Source organism: Chiloscyllium plagiosum, chromosome 17 (assembly GCF_004010195.1).
Source record: "Chiloscyllium plagiosum isolate BGI_BamShark_2017 chromosome 17, ASM401019v2, whole genome shotgun sequence".
In the NCBI taxonomy this organism is placed as follows: domain Eukaryota; kingdom Metazoa; phylum Chordata; class Chondrichthyes; order Orectolobiformes; family Hemiscylliidae; genus Chiloscyllium; species Chiloscyllium plagiosum.
In genome coordinates, this window is record NC_057726.1 from 28,058,891 (window position 1) to 28,083,289 (window position 24,399).

The 24,399-nt window shown below is 39.9% G+C and overlaps 1 protein-coding gene across 1 annotated transcript in view; it reads right to left on the minus strand.

The window, feature by feature from the left end:
• Nucleotides 1-461: 461 nt before the first annotated feature.
• LOC122558721 (polycystic kidney disease protein 1-like 2) overlaps nt 462-24,399 on the minus strand; it is a 115,320-nt gene continuing 91,382 nt past the window's right edge. Inside the window, exons 25-33 of the mRNA XM_043707514.1 lie at nt 21,225-21,293; nt 18,585-18,770; nt 16,908-17,229; nt 16,645-16,778; nt 14,754-14,769; nt 5,273-5,483; nt 4,102-4,203; nt 1,903-2,034; nt 462-566 (exon numbers count right to left, since the gene is read on the minus strand). Coding sequence (XP_043563449.1) covers nt 462-566; nt 1,903-2,034; nt 4,102-4,203; nt 5,273-5,483; nt 14,754-14,769; nt 16,645-16,778; nt 16,908-17,229; nt 18,585-18,770; nt 21,225-21,293 — 1,277 coding nt within the window. The remainder of the gene's footprint in view (nt 567-1,902; nt 2,035-4,101; nt 4,204-5,272; nt 5,484-14,753; nt 14,770-16,644; nt 16,779-16,907; nt 17,230-18,584; nt 18,771-21,224; nt 21,294-24,399) is intronic.

Here is a 24,399-nt window from a genome sequence, read left to right on the forward strand (position 1 = left end):
ACCAAAGTTACTAATCTCCTGAATTGGCTATGCAATTCCATTATTATCAAAATACCTCACTAATATGCTTCAAGAGAGAAAAGCAATTTTTTCTTACTTTTCTTCATGTTCATAGATGCATTTCTTGAAAGGTTGTTTATGCTTACAGCAGAGATACATTTGACAATTAAACTATTGCACATTTGGGGACATTCTACAGTAATCATGCTAAGGACATGTATAGATTGAGATGACCAAATACTGAATAGCCTGCACTGTTTGGGGAAATGGTGTCTTTTCAGGCAACCAGACAAGATTTAATGTAGAAATTTGGGGATGGCTGAATATACCGTATTTTCATTTCTTTTCTCTGGGGAACCGGGAACAGATGTTTCTGTCATGGGATAGGTGTACAGAGTTAAAATAGGCTTGATTACAAAATAAGCTGGTAGTTCAAAACATCCACTTTTTGTTGCAGTAATTTAGTCAGATTTTCTCTGCTGCAAGGATTTTGTACTGCCTTGATTTCCAAAGAAGCCACAAAGTTTCTTCAACAACAGGTCTACTATTTCCTGATCCTCAGATGGCTGGAACAAAAACAAATCAGGATAAAGATGATTAGATTTTTTAAAATGCAACCATGTGAAATGCTAAATATGCATATATAATGTAATGTAAATTTTAATTGTTCAGAAAATTATAAACTGGGCAATGTTTGATGGTAAATAATGCAGCCCATCCCTTTTTCTATGCTGTAATCAGAATGTGCCTAAACCTTCAAAGTAGAATTTACATATTGGTTGACTGGGGAGAAACCACTTGCCGTATCTTCTCATGGATGTACTATAGCTACATTAAATAATGACAAAATCTTCATTGCTATCTTGGTCTTTTTTTTTAAATGTATTCATAGGAAGTGGGTGTCAATGGCTGGCCAGCATTTATTGCCAGGAAACACGTAAATGTTCAAAATCTGTGGTCATTCAAGATCACTCACTACAGTTAATTCATGACCTTTCCCATCAGATGAAGGCATGACTTGCAGTATGTCTGTTCACAGTCAGCTATGCATGTGCTTCCATCTGGATCCTAGCACAGGCAGAGGCTGTGTGTGGTGGCACACCCTCTCAGGTTGGGAATTTCCCTTGCCCAACTGAGGAGACAGAAAACGGAACCATTTACCAACTGGCCTACTGGTAAGTGCAATGGAATCCCAAGGGTCTTTGTCTTACTTGTAGTTTATCCAATTATGAATTTTCTCTTATTTGCAGCTTATCTTCCTGATGGAAGTTGGAAATCTGCCCCACCTGAATAAACTCTCATATGATTTATAGGAGAAAGTAAGGACTGCAGCTGCTGGAGATCAGAGTCAAAATGTGTGGTATTGGAAAAACACAGCTGGTCAGGCACCATCCGAGGAGCAGGAGAGTTGTTCCTGATGAAGGTCTTATGTTCGAAATGCGACTCTCCTGCTCCTCAGATGCTGCCTGACCAGCTGTGCTTTTCCAACACCACACTTTTTGACTTTCATCTGGTTTATATAAGTCAAGTGACTTTGACTGGGAGGGTTCAATATTATGGAAATCACTAACAGGTGGATGTAATGAGGTTTTTAAAGAGATTTGAGGTTTGCGGTTTTCCTTCCCATTAGCTGAAATCAGTTCTCACTCAGACCCTTTGTACTCTATGTAGTTCGACTGATGTCTCATCAATTCTCATGGAGTCCATTCACCCCATTGTGTCTATCTCAGTTTTTTTCTGAAGTAAACCAAAGTTAATCCTACTGTCCTGTTCACCTCGTTACCTGAGCCAGCTGAATCATTATGGGAATATGTAAAAAGAGTTTCAAAGTCACTTGTTTTGAGATATATTTAGCCACCTTGTTGCAGAACATTTACTTTCTCTCAGGAAAGGTGTACATACCATTGGAGAATTGCGTTCCTCTGTGAAGGTCAACAGAATTACTGATAGAAAGAGGTTTAAGATCACAAACGTCATACAGATGGTGGAGGAAGCAATAATAATTGCACCTGAAATAGGATAATGTTCTAATACCTGGGTGCAAATGAACATAAACATATAGTTAGAAAAGTAAGAGACTTCACAACGTTATCTGTCCATATGAGCTGGCAGTTTATAACCAGTGCAACAAACTAAGGGTTATTGTGGGATTCATCAAATTAGTTGAAAAAACTTCCTTAACTTAAACCCTACACCAGAAACCGAAGGAAAAATCTATCAAAAAAACTGCAATTTTTATTCCTTACAGACTGATTGCCAGCATCCACTCAGGGAATAAGAATAATCTAGGGTAAAAGGATTCCTATTATGCTGGCACATGATTGTTATAAACGAAAACTATTTTAAAACTAAACAGCTGATATCTCAAAGGTGTGAAAAGTTATAATGAAGAAACACCAAATCTGACATACAAACTCTAATCGCATTTGGAACTGCGGTCCCCACCATTTAAAGCAGTGATGCATGTCTTAGACAAATGGCATGGGACTCAACTACAAAGTTGTTCCTTCCAACAATTACAAATGCTGGCAATTTGAGGCATAGGAGGGTGGAAGATTTTCCATGTCATTGCTTACAAGTTGCTATGAATTTCATTTCAAGATTTTAATTGAATAAGTCTCTTATAAAGACACACAATATTTACTGACTTATTCCAATATGTCTGAGCAGTAAATCAAAGCCACAGAAAATACTGAAGTAAAAGCAAAAATCATTCTGAACAGCTACAACTGGCAAAAGGTTACAATTTTACTTTTTGTCTGCACAATAGGACTAGGAACAATCCTTATTCAAGCACAAACCAATGGAACACGTAACACAGACTAATTTACATTGAGAGCTTTTATAGAAACTGAAAGATGCTTTTAAACCACAGACAGAGAAACATGAGCAGTTATATGAGGATATGAAAGGTTCACAAACCACCTCATGGCATTGAAAATTCAGATCAAGCCAATTCTTTGGCAAACTTATTGGGATTGAAAAGAATCTCAAAAGTACATTTGCATAATCAAAGATTCAGTTTAAGCTGATGACATACAACTATGCCACATTCTGTGTTCCAGGCCATGTACAAGTAATAGCAGATACCCTCTCAAGAGCAGTAGGAGATAGAGCAAAAAATAAAGGATCATATTCTTGCAGTTGAAGTACAGTTTTATTCTTCAGCTTTTGCTAACATTTTGCCAGCAATTGAGAGCAAACTCAGCCAAACTTGTGCAGCTCAGAAATCTGAGAAAGGGTATACAATTGCCCGACTGCAAGGATGCTTGAAATATTGTCCAGCAGGCCAGTACAAAAAAGGTACTGCAAGCAAACACAATACTTCACAATAATAAAAGATTAATTGCCATTTAACAATAGAGTGGCTCTACAAAAATAAACATGAAGAGAAATCTTACAGAAACGACACAGGTACTACAAAGTGGAAGAAAGTGAGGATTGCAAATGCAGGTATTACAAAGTGCAGAGCAGGAGTACAGCAATCAGGATGGTGGCCAGGTATTTTAAAAGATGTTTCATATGTAGCCAGGTATCTACAGTCAATGGTTTAGTTGAAGGTGGTAATAATAGGACTAATGGTAATACTGATGTTAGTGAATACAAAGTCTATATAAATAAAGTAGAAGTAAATTCCTGGAATAATGTAGACTAACAAAGGATGAACATGGGGGGAGATGTGGAATAATGGGAGTCATGCAAACCATGATGATATAACAGATCATGTGATTGTGATGTTAGCAAGCAAGAGAAAACCAGCCTAAAATGAGCATGCGAAGGAGGGATGCCAGGCAGTAAGCAGGTAAACTGCATTTGATAATCTATGTATAAGGAACATTACAGAACATAAGGAGTTGAAAAGCCTAACTTAAATAAAAGGAGCAGAAAGCCTCAGGGACAAAATATATGCAGACACCCTCAGCCTGTGAAGCTCCAGACCTATTCCTCAATGTGCTATTAACAATATTGGCTTAAAGAACAAGATAAAACATTAAGTCTAGACTTTTACTCTCACGCCACACACTGTTTGTTAAATTGGTTTATCTTTATGTAAATTTTACTCATAGAGAATGTTTTTAAAAATATAAAATGTTTTCCAACCTCATTATAGTTAAAACTCCCGAGCTGAAGAAGAAATACTGTTGTAGCAGCTTTGAAGAATGTACTGTAGGAGGATAGATTCAGGCCCATAATCACATAGGTCTATAAAATTCAGAAATTACAGTCATTTAGATAGTCTCCATACTTTGACAATAACTTCCTCTATTATTTACTTGACTAAGTCAAATTAGTTAGAGCTTTGGTAATGAGGTATTCTTATAGACCCTGCTGAAATTTAGTTGAATGGCTTTATTTGGCTTTTTCCAATTTTGAAGGTCTCTGAAAATGCTGATCTCTATCTTTCAAATCTGAATCATAGCTACCTCATTCAGCACCATAGTCTTATAATTCGCACTAAAACTGCCCTTGACGATTGCCGTCAGCTTGTTTCTGCTTACATTCACAGATTTTGTTTGTATCAAATTGTGCTTGCTGCTTTTCTCAGGATTCACTTTTCTGAACATGAGGAAATGTCACAATCGCTTGTGCAACACTGTAAAGGGCCTTCACAAAATGAACTGTCTATGGAGAGAACAGCAAGTAAATTGTGCCAATCCCAGCAACCTGGAGTATTTGATGATAGCCCCACTTTTAACAGTTTTAGAGTGAAGTAGGCTCTATGCCCTAGCCCCTACTCCCTTTGGCGTCTTCTTTTTTAATGTTTCTGACCATTATCTTCCCAGCCGATTTGGAAGGAGTTTACTTGCATGTCAGGTCAGACAGCAAGCTGTAAAATCTGTCCAGTTGAAAAGCAAAGACACAAATCACATTTCATTCTGGTAAGGGAACTCCTCTACCCTGATGATACAATGCTAATCGCTCAGATGGAAAATTCAGCAACAGACTTGAGAGGCTCTCCTATGCCTGGAGTTAAATGCTCCCTGATAAGCATTAAGCAAACCACAGTCATTAGATTCTCGAGGCTGTAACTTTTGCAAAGATATATATTGCAAGAATAATTGCATTAAAAGTGAAAGTTCACAACATATCAGTGTTTGATATTTGAATTCAGTTGATGAGGATTCTAGCAGCACACCCTATGGAGAAGACTAATACCAACCCCTGGATTTCCTCATTTCACTGCATGTGAGAAGACCAAAGTTGCTGTCAGTTTCACTAGGCAACACTCCAAGTTAAATAACATGCACTAGAAAGGTTATTTCTTCCTTACCACACTAGCGTAGGCCACAAGCAGCAGAATGAGGACAACAAATAAACCTCTGAGACTCCCCCAGGCTCTCTGCATTGCAGATGTGAACAGGTGCAGCTTTGGATCCAGCTGCAGTAGATACCAGAGTTTTATTGTGGTTAGTGCCACCAGAACAGCAATGATGTAGGTAAAAGCCGAATTTACGCTCATCAACCCATGAAAACTGACAAATCTGTGGAGATAATAGTACAGTTGGAAAAAAAAATAGCTGACAGCTTAATGATTAACATGGAAGTTTTCCAGCATCTTCTTTTTATTTGGGTGGCAAAAGGCAATCTCAAACCGAAAGTGTGGCCCCTAGCACCTGGCTAAGTTGTCAGCGTGGAGATTTAGGAGAATCTTGTGATCTGAAGAGAGAAGTGTATCCAAGGCAAGGGGAGAGCTAAAAGCTTTGAGAAACAATTTATCTTATGGGTCATGACTGACACTGACTGCTCCTCCCATTTAGACAGGCAGGAGGCTGGAAGAATACAGCAAGCCAGGCAGCATCAGGAGATGGAGAAGTTGACATTTCAGGGTAACCCTTCTTTGGGACTGTCCTCAGGACTGTCCTGAAGAAGGGTTAAACCTGAATCGTCAACTTCTCCACCTCCTGATGCTGCCTGGCTTGCTGTGTTCTTCCAGCCTATTGCCTATTTTGGATCCCAGCATCTGCAGTTTTTTTGTTTTTCCCATTTGGCTGGTTTGGCTGGGCAACCCTATGGTTTCTACACAGCTGTCCATTTCAAATTAACGATCGGGTCTCCATGACATCAAGTAAGTCCAATCAGCACAATTAAAGCAGGTTTCTGGCAGGAGCTTTTCTCCCTGTGCTGAAGCGACCAGGTTAACGTCAGTAACAGGAGGACCAGAGTAGGGGCTTGGTGCATAGCTATCAAGGGCTGTTTCATTTGTCTATCAGTTTTCCATCCGCTGAACTGGGTTTAAATCACTCGAAAAGCTTTTAACAATGATCATTGGCCAGCCTTTATGCCAGTCTACGTTCAGGTTGTGGAGTTACCGGGCAGGATGAAACACTACCCACACAATGAACCCTCAGCACAAAACTAGATAGCTGGGTCAAGGAAACAAACTTGGAAAGATATGGTAAGGTAGGGACAAGGAAAGAGAAAAACATGTATATGGGAAATAATAAGCAGATCATGACAGAAAGATATAGAGAGTGTACAAATCCAATATTCAGTCAAAAGACAGTGCTATAGATTACAACTATCATAAAATGTCAAAACTAAAGATTCTGTATTTGATTGCATGTAGTGCTTGAAACAAAAGAGATGAACAAATTGCAAAATAAAAATAAAGAAGTACAGTTTGACAGTTATTGCAGAAACATGGCTGCTGAACGATTGGGATTGGAACATGAGATTAAAGATGGACAGCAAGTTATGAAAAAGTGAAGGGATGTCTCTGCTAATTCATGATAGCATTAGAATAAGAAAGAGGGATGACCAGGATGTAGAAGCAATTTGGGTAGAGATGTGAAATGATAAAGACATCACTTGTAGGTATGGTATACAGGCCCAATGAGAGAGGAATAATAGCTGGAAATGTTGGCCAGCTTGCTTAATATCTGTCATGGGGGAAAATGTTTGAAGCTACTATCAGGGCATTTACAAAAATTCAAGGTTATCAAGCAATGTGGTGACATGGTTTGCTAAGGATATTCATGTTTAATCAATTTATTGGAGTTCTTTGAAAAACTAACATATACTGTGGATAAAGGGTAACCAGTGAATGCACTGTACTTAGATTTCCTGAAGACACTTGATAAGGTGCCATATTGTGAAAAATAAAAACTCATGGTGGTGGAAGGTAACATATTGGCATGGATAGAAGATTGTCTCACTAAAGGGAAAAGGAGAGCAAGCAAAATGGGTTAGCAAGGCACAAGATGTGGTGGGTCAAGGGATCACTGCTGGGGTCTCAACCTTTCACAATTAATATGTGTGACTCAGCTGAAAGGTCTAGAGGTATGGTTGCTAAATTTATTGATAGTGAGGAAAATTAAGTGAGAAGGTGGCTTGGGAGGTTATAAGTAGTTTGAATGAATGGGCAAAATCAGACAAATGAAATAAAATGTGGGAAAATGTGAAATTTTCCATATTAGTAAGAAGAATATAAGGAAGCATATTATCTAAATGGTAGGAGATGGCAAAGCTCTCAGATGCAGGGAGATCTGCAAGTACAGCAAGTAATTAGGAAAGCTAATAGAATGATATTGTTTATTGCCAGAGAATAGAATACAAAAGTAAGGAGATAACATTTCAGTTATAAAAGTCACTAGTATGACTGTATCCGGAATAATGTGCAGAGCATTGGTCACCTTGTTTATGGAAAGATGTAAGTGCATTGAAAGCTGTTTGAAAGGGCTTTACTAGACTAATATCTGGAATGGATGAGTTGTGTAATGAAGAAGGGTTGGACACGCGAAGCTTATATCCACTGGAGCTCAGAAAAATAAATGTGAATTAATTGAAATGTAAACGATCCTGAGGGATCTTGGCAAGGCAGATTTGAAGAGGATGTTTCCCGTTGTAAGAGAATATAGAACAAGAGCTCCTGATTAGAAATACAGCCTGTTCTGATAGAATGCGTTTCTGTGCAATCCTGTGTTATAAGAAAATCGCATAATAACAGCACCATCTAAACCAATGGGGCTGAAACACATTATAGCCAATGCAGGTAAGGAAAGTTTGCTTTCTACAAATAATGGTCTAAATTCCTCAATCATGTTAAAGCTAATTCGTGTTGAAGAAACACGCGTTATAGCAGAACTGACTGTGAGCAGTCACCCATTTTAATGATAAGAAGAATTTTTTTTCTCATTGATGATCTGAGTCTTTGCAACTCACTTCCTGGTGGAAGCAGAACTTTTGAATAGTTTTAAGGCAGAGGTAGATAAATATTTTATAAGCTAGATGGTGTTAGGTTATTGGATGAGCCAGAACATAGGAACACATGAACTAAGTAGGTCATTCAGCTTAGAGAGCAGGACAATCGACGTTTCGAGCATAAGCTCTTCATCAGGAATGAAGGGGTGGCCCAAGGCAGCTGAGAGACAAATGGAAGAGGGGAGGAACTGGGGGGAAGGTAGCTGAGAGTGCGATAGGTCGATGAAGTTGCATTACCTCATTCCTGATGAAGAGCTTATGCTTGAAACGTCGATTCTCCAGCTACTCGGATGCAACTTGACTGGCTGTGCATTTCCAACACTACACTCTTCGAATCTGATCTACAGCATCTTCAGTCCTCACTTTCTCCCATTCAGCTCAGACAGCCTGCTCCAGCATTCAATTCGATCATGGTTAATAGCTACCTCAGTTACTTTGCCACATCCTATTGACTTTTGTCTTGAACAAGCTTACTCATTGCATAGCCTCCTGGAGCTGAGATTTCTAAAGGTTCACCATGGTCTGAATGAAGAAATTCCTCCACAGGCAGGAATGTGAAGTAATCTGATCAATCATGATCTTGCTGAATGGTAGAGCAAAATAAAGGTGGCAAGAGGCATAATCCTGTTCCGAACCTGCCTGATGCTATGTTTTTATAACAGTCTATGTAAGCTCACCCCAAATTAGCCAGCCCCCCCGCAGCTTCTGAATGATAGTCTGACCATGTGACAAGCCGTTTCGCCACCATTGGTCAGGAAGTTCTGTCTCTAAGGAACTGTGTTTTTTTCCTCCCTCTGTCATCCAGACAGCCCTCCACTGTACCACCTCCATTCCCGATCCACTCCCCCTCCAAACACAATAAAGACAGAACTGTCCTCACCTACCACCCTACAAGTCTCTGCGCCCAATGCATCATCTTTAAACACTTACGCCACCTTCAACTAGCCCCCACCACCAAGAATATCTTCCCCTCCCTATCCGTCTCTGCCTTCTGCAACAACCATTCCCTTCAACAGTCCTTGGTTTGCGCCACTTTCCCTACCAAACCCCCTGAACCCCCAGGTACCTTCCCCTGCAACCGAGAAAAATACAAAACCTGCCTGTACACCACTCCCCTCACTGCCATCCAGGGCACCAAATAATCCTTCCAGGTTCACCGGCCTCTCTTCCAACCTAGTTTACTGGATCAGGTGCTCCCAATTTGGTCTTTTCTACATCGGGGAGACCAAACATAAACTTAAGGAACTGTTCTGGGCTCACAGGGGCCCACTAGACCTTCCAGTCACCATCCATTTTAATACCCCTTCCCACTCCCTTTCTGACGTGATCACCCTTGGCCTCCTCCATTGCCAAAATGAACAAACCTCAAGATCAACAGACCATTCCTCCCATTAACCAACCAGCTCGTACCCTCTACCTGTCTTCATCTATCCCCACCTCACCACCCTGCTCCCAACACCCCCTTTAGCCCAGCTCCCCCTACACCCACCGCCAGTCCTGAAGAAGGGTTATACCCAAAACGTTGACTTCTCCACCTCCTGATGCTGCCTGGCTTGCTGTGTTCTTCCAGCCTCCTGCCTGACTACTTTGGGTTCCAGCACCTGCAGTTTTTTTGTCCCAAAGGAACTGCCAACTGATAAATGGCTGGCAGTTGCCTTGCTCCAGCAGAGCCCACATTTAGGACAATACAATGGAGAATCAAGAAGAGACACCACAGAGACCTTCGAGAGAAATCAAACGTTTCACTGGGATCAGGCTGGCAGATCAAGGCAAGGGGGCTGCGCATCTAAGATCAACAGGGTAGGGGTAGGTGCCCCCTGCACAAATTATGTTGGTGGGAAGGGCACTCAAAGAGACTCAAAAAGTAAAGCAGCCTCTTGTTTGTCCATTCACCAGATTTTATTTGGCTGGCTGAACACGTGGCCCCAGATTGCTCTGTTGCTAAAATTCTACTGGGGCAGCAGGACGACGCAGTGTCCCAGACTATTGGCATGATGACCAAATTTACAACTCTCCCTTCTGCTTGTCACTTCATCATTAGGCAGTTGTAAGAATCCAGCTGGCCATTGTGTGAAAATGTGATGGTGGTGTGTTGCAGTTCACTGAGTTGCTATGGCAACATGCATTTTTAAATGCACACTGCGACTGCAGCTATGGATGGCGATGATAGAGACTCCAATATTCTTTCCACCACATGGCTGACCAGAGATCTCTCATGCTCTTACACCCCATTATTGATGTGTAAAGCAAACAATTACAGGTTGATATTCAAGTTGTTTGTACATGTTATGATTCTTGGGATGGAACCTGAACCCAGAGCCCAGAACCTCCAGCTCTGAGGTATGCCCACTGCACCACAGATCGATGTAGACAGAATTCATAATGAAGTTAGACTTGGGCATGCAGTTCAGCTTCTAAATGCATTGTCACAAAATATGATGTGTTAGTGGGTGTTGGGGGAATGTGTAATTTTCAGGAGAGACTTGCATTGAAATAGGAACCTATCAGCAATATGGAAAATCAAACTCAGCAAAGCTTGCAACAATAACAACGCTAATAGTTTAAGAAGCAAAACACCTAGGTCACATCATCAGTCAGGACTACAGAAATGCAAGAGAAATTAAATCTTTATCATATCAAAGGAGTACCTTTTAGGATTTTCAAGATAATAATCTAGAGTTCCTCTCTCTAAAGATAACCGTTTCAAAAATAGTACAAAAGCACTCCAACTGCAGAGGATGATGCATGTTTCCATCAAGTTACGTTTATCCTGGAAATATTTCCAATGCTGCTGTCTGAGGAGTTTTCCCTACAAAAGGAGATGCAATTAATATTCCACATTGGATAAATATGCAAACTGAATTTGTATGTCCTTTGTGTCTCACAGTGCCAGGGACCAAGGTTTGGTTCCACCCTTGGGCAACTGTCTGTGTGGAGTTTGCACTTTCTCCCTGAGTCTGTGTGGGTTTCCTCCGAGTATTCCAGTTTTCTCCCACAATCCAAAGATATGCAGATTGGGTGCATTGGCCATGCTAAATTGCCCATAAGTGTCTGGGGATGTATAGGCTGGATGGATTAGCAATGGGAAATACAGGATTACACGGATTCTCTTTGGAGTGTTGGTGTGGACTTGATGGGTCAAATGGCCTGCTTCCATACGGTAGTGATTCTATAATTCCGTGATTATTTGGTTAAGTAATAGTGCAATACTTAAGTCATATTTTGCTGTAGTTATGAATTTAAATCTAAAAATTTGTCATGAATAGTCAGGTTAACAAATGATAAGCTGTAGCAGATGTTAGATAATTTTATATCCATTATTATGTCCACCAAAAGGTGAAAGGACTTTAGAATAACTGTTAATTTCTAAAGGTGTTGTCAAAGACCATTTCTGAGAAAATCATTCAGATACCTTATAGAACATAGAACATTACAACGCAATACAGTCCCTTCAGCCCTCGACGTTGCACCATCCTGTGAAACCAATATGAAGCCCATCTAACCTACACTATTCCATTATCATCCCTATATTTATCCAATGACCATTTAAATGCCCTTCAAGTTGGCAAGTCTACTACTGTGGCAGACTGTTCCACACCCTTACTACTCTCTGAGTAAAGAAACCACCTCTGACCTCTATCCTATATCTATCACCCCACAATTTAAAGTCATGTCCCCTCATGCTAGCCATCGCCGTCCGAAGAAAAAATCTCTCACTATCCACCCTATATAATCCTCTGATCATCTCAGATGTCTCTATTAAATCAAATCTCAACCTTCTTCTCTCTAACGAAACAGCCTTAAATCCTTCAGCCTTTCCTCATAAGACCTTCGATCCATATTAGGCACCATCCTGGTAAATCTCCTCAGCATCCTTTCCAAACCTTCCACATTCTTCCTATAATGTGGTGACCAGCACTGTACACAATACTCCTCTGCATCCTTTCCAACACTTTACCCACAACCAAAGTAAGGCTCACTGGTCTATAATTACCAGGTTTGTCCCTACTCCCCTTCTTGAACAAGGGGACAACATTTGCTATCCTCTGGTCTTCTTGCACTATTCCTGTAGACAATAATGACATAAATATCAAAGCCAAAGACTCTACGATCTCTTCTCTAGCTTCTCAGAAAATCCTTAGGATAAAGTCCATCTGACCCAGGGGACTTATCTATTTTCACACTCTCCAGAATTTCTAACACTTCTTCTTTATGAACCCCAATCCCATCTAGTCTAATAGCCTGTATTTCAGTATTCTCATCAACAACATTTTCTCCAATGTGAATACTGATGAAAAATATTCATTTAGCGCCTCTCCTATCTCCTCGGACTTCAGGTACAACTTCCCACTACCATCTTTGATTGGCCCTAATCTTACTCTAGGCATTCTTTTATTCCTGACATGCATATAGAAAAGCTTTAGGGTTCTTCTTGTTCTTACCTGCCAAAGACTTCTCATGTGCTCTCCTGGCTCTTCTCAGCTCTCTCTTTAGGTCCTTCCTGGCTAACTTGTAACTCTCAAGCGCCCTAACTGAGCCTTCACGTCTCATCCTCACATAAGCCTCCTTCTTTCTCTCTTTTTTTAATAGATATTTTTATTGAAAATTTAACATGTTTTTACAAGTTTACAAAAGAAAATTTTAAAAAAAGTATAAACATTGATATACAGTTAAATCTTAAATAAATGATAAACAAAATCTATCAAACAAGAAAAAAGAAATACCAAGAGAAAAAAAAGACAAAACTCAACTAACTACTCATCTAACGTACAACTAACCAGAGTGTATTATTAAAATTCTTGCATTATTCAAGAGGAAAAAAAAACCTAACAGATAACACATAAATTGAGCAGTGATATACATGCTCGGAATGTGTTATTATCAGGTCACAACAAAACCCGTATTTATCCAAAACATCGAGCATAGAGCATATAAAATTCACAAAAATAAAAGCTCTTTAGTACATTCAGATCAATATAATTAAAAAACTATTTCTAAATAGTAAAAAAAAGTATAAAACCTGGATATATTTGGTAATGTTAATACCATATATGAACATATATGACTATAAAATTACAATCTCAGCAAATATTAATTAAATATATTAATACAAAATAACAGGGGAAAACAACCCCGCTCCCAAGGACAAAGATAAAATAAGATAAGGTAGCCACCTTCTCCCCCATCTACATTAACTAGACTCCCTGGCCTATATATATATATATATAAAAAAGGGGGAAAGAAAATTGCTAAGTAAAGGATGAATAAATAAACCCTTCTTCCCACCCCCTGGAGATAATATTAAACAGTAAGGTAATGAAAGGAAAAAAAAGGGGGTAAACTGGGGTGGGGGTAGGGCAAAACAACATCAATCAACTCTTATAATTTGTCTAAGAGAGTCCAAAAGTTCCTTGGCCTACTCTGGTGATCCGAAGTTATACACGGACCCTTCATGGCTGAAGCGTAGTATAGCTGGGTAGCGCAAGGATTATTGAATGTTTAAATCCCTTAAACGCTTCTTTGCTTCATCAAACACCTTCCTCTTTTGGACCAAAGCTGGGGAAAAGTCCTGAAATAACATAATCTTGGATCCTTTATAAATCATGGCTTAGGGATCTTTCCCAAGATTTCTGGAGGCTTCCAAGATCATCTGCCTCACCTTATAGCTCTGCAGCCAGAACAGGACTGGGCAGGGGCGCTGGTTCGAGCCAGGCCCATATATTGCAACCCACTAGGCCCATTCCACCCTTACTTGGCCTGATCCAGCCTCCAGATTCAATAACTGGGAAGTCACTGTTCAAAGAACCTTGTAAGCTGGCCTTCTTCTTCCCATTTAGGAAGGCCCAGCAAACGAATATTTTTTCGACGACCTCGATTCTCGAGGCATTCTGCAGTGGCATTCAATTTCTTCGATGTCTCGGCCGTGCTTTTGTAGCGCGGCCGAGAATGAATTCCATCGACTTCGGGACTCTTCAATTAAAGCATCGATCTTTGCATCAAGTTTGGAGATTATTTCCGCGAAGCTCGCCACCGTAGGTAAGTCCCCGGAGCGGCTGCGGATGCCTCTGCTGCAGCTGGGGAGGGTGGGGGAGGGGCTCCTGCTTGCTGAGAATTGCGGGCTCCTTTCCCCCTAGTCATTTTTACAGGAGACGGAACTGTTTAAATTTAGTACTAAACCATTAATTACATTAAGTAAAAACTATTTTTAATTGATTTGGTGAGTGTGGTGGAGGAGGGTGGCCCACTTTGCCTAGGTCTTGGGAGGAGCACTATAGTCTCAGACTTGCTGAGTCGCCACCATCTTGGATCTCCCCTTCTTTCTCTTGACAAGAGATGCAACTTCTTTAGTAAACCACGGTTCCCTCACTTGACCACTTCCTCCCTGCCTGACAGGTACATACTTATCAAGTAGCTGCTCTTTGATCAAGCTCCACATTTCAATTGTGTCCATCCCCTGCAGCTTCCTTCCCCATCCTACCCATCCTAAATCTTGCCTAATCACATCATAATCGCCTTTCCCCCAGCTATAATTCCTGCCCTGTGGTCCATACCTATCCCTCTCCATCACTAAAGTAAAAGGAACCAAATTGTGGTCACTATCACCAAAGTGCTCACCTACTTCCAAATCTAACACCTGGCTACAATTTGGCTTTAAAGACAAGAATAACTCCAGTAGACCAGAATAATTTGAAAAACTAAAATGTGGCCATTTCTCTTAGGTACATTGGCTTAGCACTTTCAACTTGTAACACATTTAACTCTTAATGTGTATAAGTACAACGACTGAATTTACACAGCTGTTTCTGGCAATCATGTTTTAGGATAGTATCACTGTATAAATAATTTGCACCCACCTGTATCACCATATAATAAACAACACAGAGCATGTATAAAATCTTTACTGCAGCAAACAGAATTGTAATGTCTCTGTTATGGACCAGTTGTATGCTTTCCAGTTCTGTAGAAGTAATAAAGGCCCCTGTAGAATTAAATAGGGTTTATTTGTATTATCATAATTTGGATTTGATCATTAGACTTCTTTAGTTTGTGCAGAGGGTTGTGTGTGCATGGAATGAGCTACCAGAGGAAGTGGTGGAAGCTGTTACAATTACAACATTTAAACAGCATCTATATGGGTATAGAGGGTTTAGAGGGATTCTGGATTAGTGATGCTGGAAGAGCACAGCAGTTCAGGCAGCATCCAAGGAGCAGTAAAATTGACGCTTCGGGCAAAAGCCCTTCATCAGGATGATGGTATTCCTGATGAAGGGCTTTTGCCTGAAGCGTCGATTTTACTGCTCCTCGGATGCTGCCTGAACTGCTGTGCTCTTCCAGCATCACTAATCCAGAATCTGGCTTCCAGCATCTGCAGTCATTGTTTTTACCAGGGTTTAGAGGGATTTGGGCCAAATACTGATGAATGGGACTAGGTTAATTTAGGAAATCTGACTGGCATGGACGAGTTGGGACCAAAGTTTGTTTCCATGTTGTACAGCTTCATGATTCTATAATAACATTGAAATTTAACCTTGAAAACTTCTGATCTTAAATTTGACTCATTCATGCTTGATTTTTGTGAGATTCATTGCAATTCATTTTGTGCAAAGGAATGAAAATATGGTAGTTCAAAAGACAGATATTCCAGTGTCAAATTTGCACAGCTTCAAATACAATTACTTTAAGTACACTCTCAGGACACAGACATTGCTGGTGAGATCGGTATTTATTGTCTTTAAGAAGCTAATTATGGGCCTTCTTCTTAAACCATGCAGTCTGTATTGTAAATTCTTTTAGATAGGGAGCTACAAGATTTTGATCCAATGACAATGAAAGAATAGCAACCATTGTCTGTTTCAAGATGCGTGAAATATGGAGATGACGGTATTCCCACGCACCTGGTCCTTGTAGATGGTGAAGTTTACTAGTTAAGCTGCTGCTGAAGGATCTTTGCAATTGTTGTAGATATCACGCCTTGGTACACCGATGATAGAGGGAGTGAATATTTTGGCTCTTAACTAAAGTATTTGGAGTTAAACTTATTTAGACTTGTCGTAATTGCACCAATCCACACAGATCACATCAAGTGTTTATTAGCAATTAGCAACAATGAAAATATATGCCATTTATCTGAAAACATTTGGAACCCTCTTCAATAATCCTGATTTTTTTCAATTCACATCGATGAGGGTGATATGATGCAAAGTACAAACTTAACTTCATAAGATTTCAATTGACCACCAGCTTCCTGACTAGGAATGCTATAAACACAACATTCAGAATGTGACTTTTGCCTTATTCCTGTTCCTTTTCTAGTTTGCCATAGCAAAAACTGCATGCTTACGTAGAATATAGTATGGAAGGAGATTCATCAGTCCACCCTGCTCAAAGTATCATTCAGGCCTTGACCACAGAAAAGGCAATCAAAAATATGTGATCTCTTACCGATACCATTTGTCTCCAGTGTCAATGTTGTTGCACAGAACAGATTTACATTTGCATTGTAGACTGTGAACTCTACAAAGATTGCTCTGGTGTGACTGTCTATCCAATTGCTTTCAATTAAATATTCAACAATCCTGCAGGATAAATCGGAAGAAATGCAATAGTGAATGAATATAAAGGAAATGTCAGAATATGTAATATTGTTTTCGGAATGAAATGTGAATAGTCATGGAAGCTATTTGGTATCTGATAGAATAACTGACCTGGATGCATTCTCTTTTTCTGTTGTCAAGTCAGCCACATAGCCACTCCCTCTGTATACAGCAATGTTTCGCCAAAAGGAATAGCCCTGTAATCTTGGTTGGTATTGCCAGATGTAACTGAGATTTGAGGCATAATCAGATGTGTTGTTTGACCACTGCTCTCCATAGTTTGACATATCCTCCTCATCAAAAGAATAAGGGACTGCACAATGTTTAACAAGGCTTTTTAACATCTTCATTGCAGGACAATCAATGTTTTTCACTCTTAGTTGCCGAATGCGAGGGCTGCCAAGTAGTTTTGAGTAGCCATCAGTAATGAATCCTAATGACAAAGTCAAACTTATCATTATTCTAATGGTATCCCTTTGTCTTTTAGAAGCTTCTTGTTAAAAATAATAGTCAATTTTGGAAAAAGGACAATTCATGTCTATGGGACTGAAATCGGATATTTAGTAAGGATCATTAGAGGATACAAATGGGGAGTTATATTGTGCTCCAATAATGTCATAAAAGTTCAATATCCCAATCATGCATGAAGAGGCAATAGCTATTACTGAGAGGAAGAGAAAACTAAATTGTTATCAAACAGACTTAGGGTCAAGTTGTGGCATTACTGGTGAGCATCTGAAATCAGCTTCCTGATCTGACTTCCTCACCATAGAATGAGACACCCATGAAAAATGAAGTGAAGAAAATATCTTAAATGTAGGAATTTGTCATTAAGAAGGAAATATCATACATGTAAGATTATATAAATGCATGCTGTTGTTATGCCAATTGTTTACCAACCAATCTTTAAATGATTAAAATTTTTAGATTACATTAGATTTTTAAGATTACATTACAGTGTGGAAATAGGCCCTTCGGCCCAACAAGTCCACACCGACCCGCCGAAGCGCAACCCACCCATACATTTACCCCTTACCTAACACTACGGGCAATTTAGCATGGCCAATTCACCTGACCTGCACATCTTTGGACTGTGGGAGGAAACTGGAGCACCCGGAGGAAACCCACGCAGACACGGGGAGAATGTGCAAACTCCACACAGTCAGTCGCCTGAGGCGGGAAATGAACCCAGGTCTCCGGTGCTGTGAGGCAGCAGTGCTAACCACTGTGCCACCGTGCCGCCCAAAATATTAAATGCCGTAATATGCTCTCAGCATTTAGTGTTATATGTGACCTAATGTTCTTTTGACATCTATAACTGCTAAAAATGTTAATTCTCGAAATATGACATTGCTGTCAAAGCCAGCATTTATTTCCCATCCTGCATGAATTTCCAGTACTCCCTTCATCCTACAATAATTCTGAGCACTTGCTGAATATGAGAACTTGATCTCCAATATCCTCTGACCTTGGAGATCTTTCTTCTAATGATCCTAGGACCAAGGACCTGCTCCAGTGTTCCTGGAATCAATGATGCACTCTTGGAGTTTCCAGCTTGAAAGGCTACCTGATAGACCCTGCAACATCATCTCAGAAGTGTCAGATCCCAGGGCTGTTTCCAATTCTGATACGTTAATTCTTCTGAGAATACTGTATCACAGAATATCCTCATATTTATAAAACTTTCTGACTAACTGTGAACATCATCATGTGTAGTGTTTTTTATGGCTGTAGATTAGAGAGCAATTTTGTTTCTTTTAGGATAAGAGTTAAACATAATATGTTTACCTTTATAACTTCCATACAGCTTGGGCAGTAACAATTTGCTAGTCCAGGTGTAAAAGTCCTCAATACTTTGGATATCATTGAAAGAAGGAGTGAATGCCTGGTTAATGGCTCTGTTGAGATAGAAGGAGTTGGAATTTTGCTCTCCATAAGCAACGGTTAGCAACAAGGAAATAAATAGCAAATGAACTGAAAAAGAGAGAAAAAAGGGCATCAGAATATGAAAATGTCAAAGTTTACTTTCATTTTGTTTCTATGTAATGGGAACACTCAATAAACTTAAACGGTGTGAGTATATTAAAGAGGACATAGGTCCAAAATTAGTGGCTGGGCATGTACTAAGATATTTATATGTTAGCAAACAATACAAGATATCATTTACATACCAAGAATCTTCTGTATCATTTCATGCATTTTCTTCTCTTTTCTTTTCCTCTCTTTCACGTGTTCTACAAATTGAATTGTTGGTGGTTGGTAAATTGTATTATTTCGGTCTATATGGGAAGAATTGTCCAGTTTCCCTGTGGATGCTATGGTTTGTTGAAGGATGTAAATGGATTAGAAATGGAACAAAATGAGAAACAGACATTGGCATCAAGTCTGTATTCTTTCCAAATATGAAACACAACTGCAGGTGCTGGAGATCTGAAACAAAACCAGAAATTGCTGGCGAAACTCAGCAGATCTGGCAGCATCGTAGGAAGCAAGCCAAGTTAACATCTTGATTTCGTTGACTCTTCATCAGAACTGATAGCAACTCAGAAAAAGTGGTATTTATGCTGAGGACAAGGTTGGGAAAGGGGGATGGGAAGGAGCAGTGACTGGCTAGGTGGAGATAGAGCTTAGAGAGAGAGAGCAATATGTAAGGGGAAGGTAAACAAGGAAATAATGGATAGCAGGCCAGGACATAAGAAAAGATAAGTGCAAAGAGTAGGGTGAGCTGTTCTGAAAGCAATCCATATGTGATAATCAGCTTAGTAGGGGGTCAGAACGGGTGACAGTGCTAAAAGGACATGATATCATAAAAGGAAGGGTCTGTTTCCATGCTGTACATTTCTATGACTCTATGACAGGGTGTGAGGTCGGTCACATTAAATGGCTTGCTTTCTGTACAGCTCTCCCATTCTTTCCTATTCTTAGCTCTTATTCTCACTTATTCAGCTTCGCTTCTGTCCTGCTCTGCTATCCATAATCTCCTCGTTTAACTACCCCTTTCATACCTCTCTCTGGGCTCCATCTCCACCTGTCCAATCGTCCCTTCCCTTCCCTCTGCCTCCCCCAAATTCATCTTCAGCATAAATATCACTTTTTCCCAGCTGCTATCAGTTGTGACAAAAAGTCACCTGACTCGAAACTTTAACTCTGCTTTCTTCCCACAGATATTGCAAGACCTGCTGAGTTTCACCAGCAATTTCTGTTTTTGTTTCTTTCGAGATATTAAATGCTGTGAACAAAGGAGAGCCTGTAGAAGTATTAAATTTGGATTTCCCGAAGGCATTTGATAAGGTGACACATCGAAAGTTATTGTGAAAATTAAAAGCTCATGATACAGGGGGCATAGATCTAAGATTGGCTGGCTGGCAGAAAACAGTGTGCACAAATGGGTCTTTTCCTGATTGGCAGGATGTGACAAGTGCAGTCCTGCAGGGGTTTGTGTTATGACTTCAATTTTTTATGATCTACATCAATGATTTAGATGGGGAGAAGAGAAGTCACAGTAGCCCAATTTACAAATGTCACCAAGATAGACAGGAAAGTATTTTGTGAAGAAGATGTAGATAGGTTGAATGAGTTGGTAGAAGTCTGGCAGATGGAGTAAAATATGAGAAAATGTTAAATTGTTTACTTTGGCAGGAAAAATAAGAAAGCCACGTGTTATGGATCAGACCAGACCCCCTCAAAACACGTCTTTCTTAAGTTAAAGGTAAGTGCCAGGCATTGCAATCCAAATGCAATTTGATTGGTCAAACTATCAGGCTTGAAGACAAACACACTTTATTCATACACTATGGTTGAATGAGTTGAAATGTATGGTGCTGGAAAAGCTCAGTGGGTCAGGCAGCATCCAAGGAGCAGGAGAGTCAACATTTCAGGTGTAAGCCCTTCATCAAAAATGTAGAGGGGGAAGGGGGACAACAGATAAATAAGCAGGTGGGGGGTAGGGCTGGTGGAAGGTAGCCAGGAAGGGGATAAGTAGATGTAGATGGGGATGTAATTGTAATAGATTGGCAGGGAGGGTGGAGCGGATGTGTGGGAAGGAAGATGGACAAGTAGGATAGGTCAAGACAGCAGTGCCGAGTTGGAAGGTTGGATCTGGGATGAGGAGGGGAGAGGGGAGATATGGAAACTGGTGAAATTGATGCAGTGTGGCTGAAAGCTCCCAAGGAGGAATATGGGCTGTTCTTCCTCCAGTTGTTGGGTGGCTTGAATTTGGTGATGGAGCAGGCCCAGAACTTGCATGTTCTTGGGAGAGTGGGAGGCAGAGTGGAAATGGTCAGCCACGGAGCAATGGGGTTGTTTGGTATGTGTATCCCAGAGATGGTTTAAATACAAACTAAAGAAACGTTTGGAATAACAACTCTACTGGAAAACTTAACAGGATTATTTAGCTCCCAAAAATTTACATTTGTCACATAAACATACTCTTGGCAAAGGCAAATTTAGTAACATTGATTGTCTCATATAGCAGCAAGAAGAGAATCAAGGCTGTAGCTAAAGCAAAGAGAGAAAGAGGAAGAGGTCGCAGCTTTCAGTCACTGACAGTTAAAATTAAAACCCTGGTTCTGTGGGAGCTTGACCCCACCCTTTGAAGCTGCTTCTATTGTTCCACCTTTTTTAAAAAAAAATTAAGGCCTCACAAGCTGCTTACTATATTAGCTTGAAGCAGACCGCTCATACCTCTGTCTCAACCTCTTTTCATAAAAAAAGGACAAAATACATCTCTTAAAGCCATAGTATCATCACACAAGAATTACTTAAATGGAGATTGCAAAACGCCAAAGTGTAGAAGGATATAGATTTCCAGATGCATGAGTCACAAACATTAGTATGTAGGAACAGTACATAATCAAGAAGGCTAATGGGATGCTATCTTTACTACAAGATTCGGAGATGCCGGTGTTGGACTGGGGTGTACAAAGTTAAAAATCACACAACACCAGGTTATAGTCCAACAGGTTTAATTGGAAGCACTAGCTTTCGGAGCGACGCTCCTTCATCAGGTGATTGTCAACCTGGTGTTGTGTGATTTTTAACTTTTTACTACAAGAGGAATTGAATATAGAAGTAAAGATAGCATTCCTCATTTTACATGGCATTAGTGAGACTGTGTCTCAAATACTATGTGTAATTTTGGTCTTCTTGTATAAGGAAGGATGTAAATCCATGGGAACTGGTTCAGAAGACATGTACTAGATTGATACCTGGAGTGAGTGAGTTGCCTATGAGGATGGGTTGGACAGACTAGGCTTGTTTCATTGAATTTTAGAAGAATGAGGGTGACTTGACTGAAGTGTGTAAGATCCTGACTAGGTTTTGATAAGGAGGAGAAGCAAATGACGGGAATGTGGAATTCAGCAAAAACAGATCAGACAAGAACTTAATGAATGGCAGAATAGGCTCCAAAGGCCTAGAGGTTTATGTCTGCTTCTCATTGATATGTTTGTGTGTTCATTCCAGTCCACTTTATCACTGATTATATCTGAGTGTAACTACTGTAATCTGTTACTGAGATTTCATTAGTTTTAGTCAATACAGTAGCAATATGGAAAGTCTAGACAGAAAAGAAAAGCAGTTATCGGTTACTTTGTTTTAGTGAAATGACTGATTGTTGTGGGAATTGCATTAAAGCCACAATATTTGGTACGCTTGCCATCATTGCTCAGACCTTTGAGGAGTTGGGACAGCATGTTGAGGTTGTACAGGATGTTGGTGAGGCCTTTTCTGGAATACTGTGACCATTTCTGGTCGTCCTGTTATAGGGAGGATATTATTAAACTGGTGAGAGTCCAGAAAAGATTTACCAGGATGTTTCTGGGACTGGAGGGTTTGAGATATAAAATTACATTGGAAAGACTGGGATCTTTTTCATTTGAGCGTAGGAGGTTTAGGGGTGACCTTATTGAGGTTTATAAAATCATGAAGGGCATAAATAAGGTGAATGACAAGGGTCTTTTCCCTGTGGTGGGGGAGTTTTAAACTAGAAGCCATATTTTTAAGGTGAGAGGAGAAAGCTTTAGAAAGTACATGAGGGGCAACCTTTTTACTCAGATCATGGTTTGTGTGTGGAATGAACTGCCAGGGAAGGTGGTGGATGCAGGTTTTAACATTTAAAAGACATTTGGATAGGCTCATGAATAGGAAAGGTTTGGAGGGATATGGGTCAAGCATTGGCAGAGTTTACTTTGGGAACATGATGGGCGTGGATTGGTTAGACTGAAGGTCTGTTTCCATGCTGTGTGACTCTAATGAAACTGCCCATTTCTTACAAGTCAACTGTCGGGGTACTTATCCTTTACACATAGCCTTTACAGTTCAAATCCCATGTGTCCACTCAGTTCCCATATCTTGTAATTCTTGTCTTCTTTTCTACTTCAATCAAGTAACCCAATGCTTCCTCACATTTTTATCTACTCATACCATGTGAAACTGTGGTATATACACTGTATTGCCTCTAAGCCCTTCCAATAAAATACAGCTTAAAACTGCACATAGTATATCAGCTGAGATCTTACTCAAGCTGTACACATTGCTAAATACATAGAGATTTTTTATGTTTTACACCAATTGCTATAGAATCAACAACAACAACAACAACAACATGCATATTTGAAGCGGCTTTGACATAGTAGAATATTCCAAGTTACTTTACTAGACGCTGTGAGGCAAAACTTGATAGTAAGCAATGTGGTGGTCAAAGACAGGTGGTCAAACATTTAGTCAAAGAAATACATTTTAAGGAGCATCTTCAAGCAGGACAGGTATCAAAGCAGAGAAGTTAATGGAAGAAATTCTAAAGCCTTAGGGCCTTGATAGCTAAGGGCACAGCTGCCAATGGAGAGGCAAAGAATTTCCAGGATGCAAAAGAAGCCAGAATTGGAGGTGTACATAATCTGTCCGTGCTGGTTGGTTGAATACTCTACAGATTTCATATGGCCTCTTTGATATGAGACACTCCTCTTAGTGTTCTATGAATTTTGACACCTTGAATCCCTCTGCTTCTCCACATTATTCAATGTTTTTATTCAATGTTCAATCACTATTTTTATATATTTAAGAAAAATGAACACACTCACAATTGTTGGCAATTTCATTGGTCACTGTGGTCACCAGCTGGTCACCAGTTTAACATGCTAGCAATATTGCTTTCCAGAAAACATGATTTATGATCTGGTATTTGTACCTGAGAGGTTTCACTGAATCTGGTGATAATTTTTGCCCACTGGTTGTCCTTCATAATTAATTTCTACCCTTGTCTTATTAAACACTTTCTCAGCCAGCCTTCAAATGAATTAAAGTGAAGCACATGCTAAGGACAGAATAATAAGATCATAAGGTGATAATGTAGTTATGAACGTGGATTGCTCTTTTGTACAGTTAGATATTGGACAGACTGATCACAGTTCTAGATATGAAATACTGAGAGTGGCTATGGGAGGAACTGGTAAGGTGCAAGCACAAGCATCAGTAGGGCAAGGTCCTAACCATCCAACAGTTACTGATGTGGATTCACCTCCTCCTTGTACCATTACCTATAAAGATTTACTGTGTGAGTTAATCCTTTAATAATAAAATGCGTATACCTGGTGTCAGATGGAAA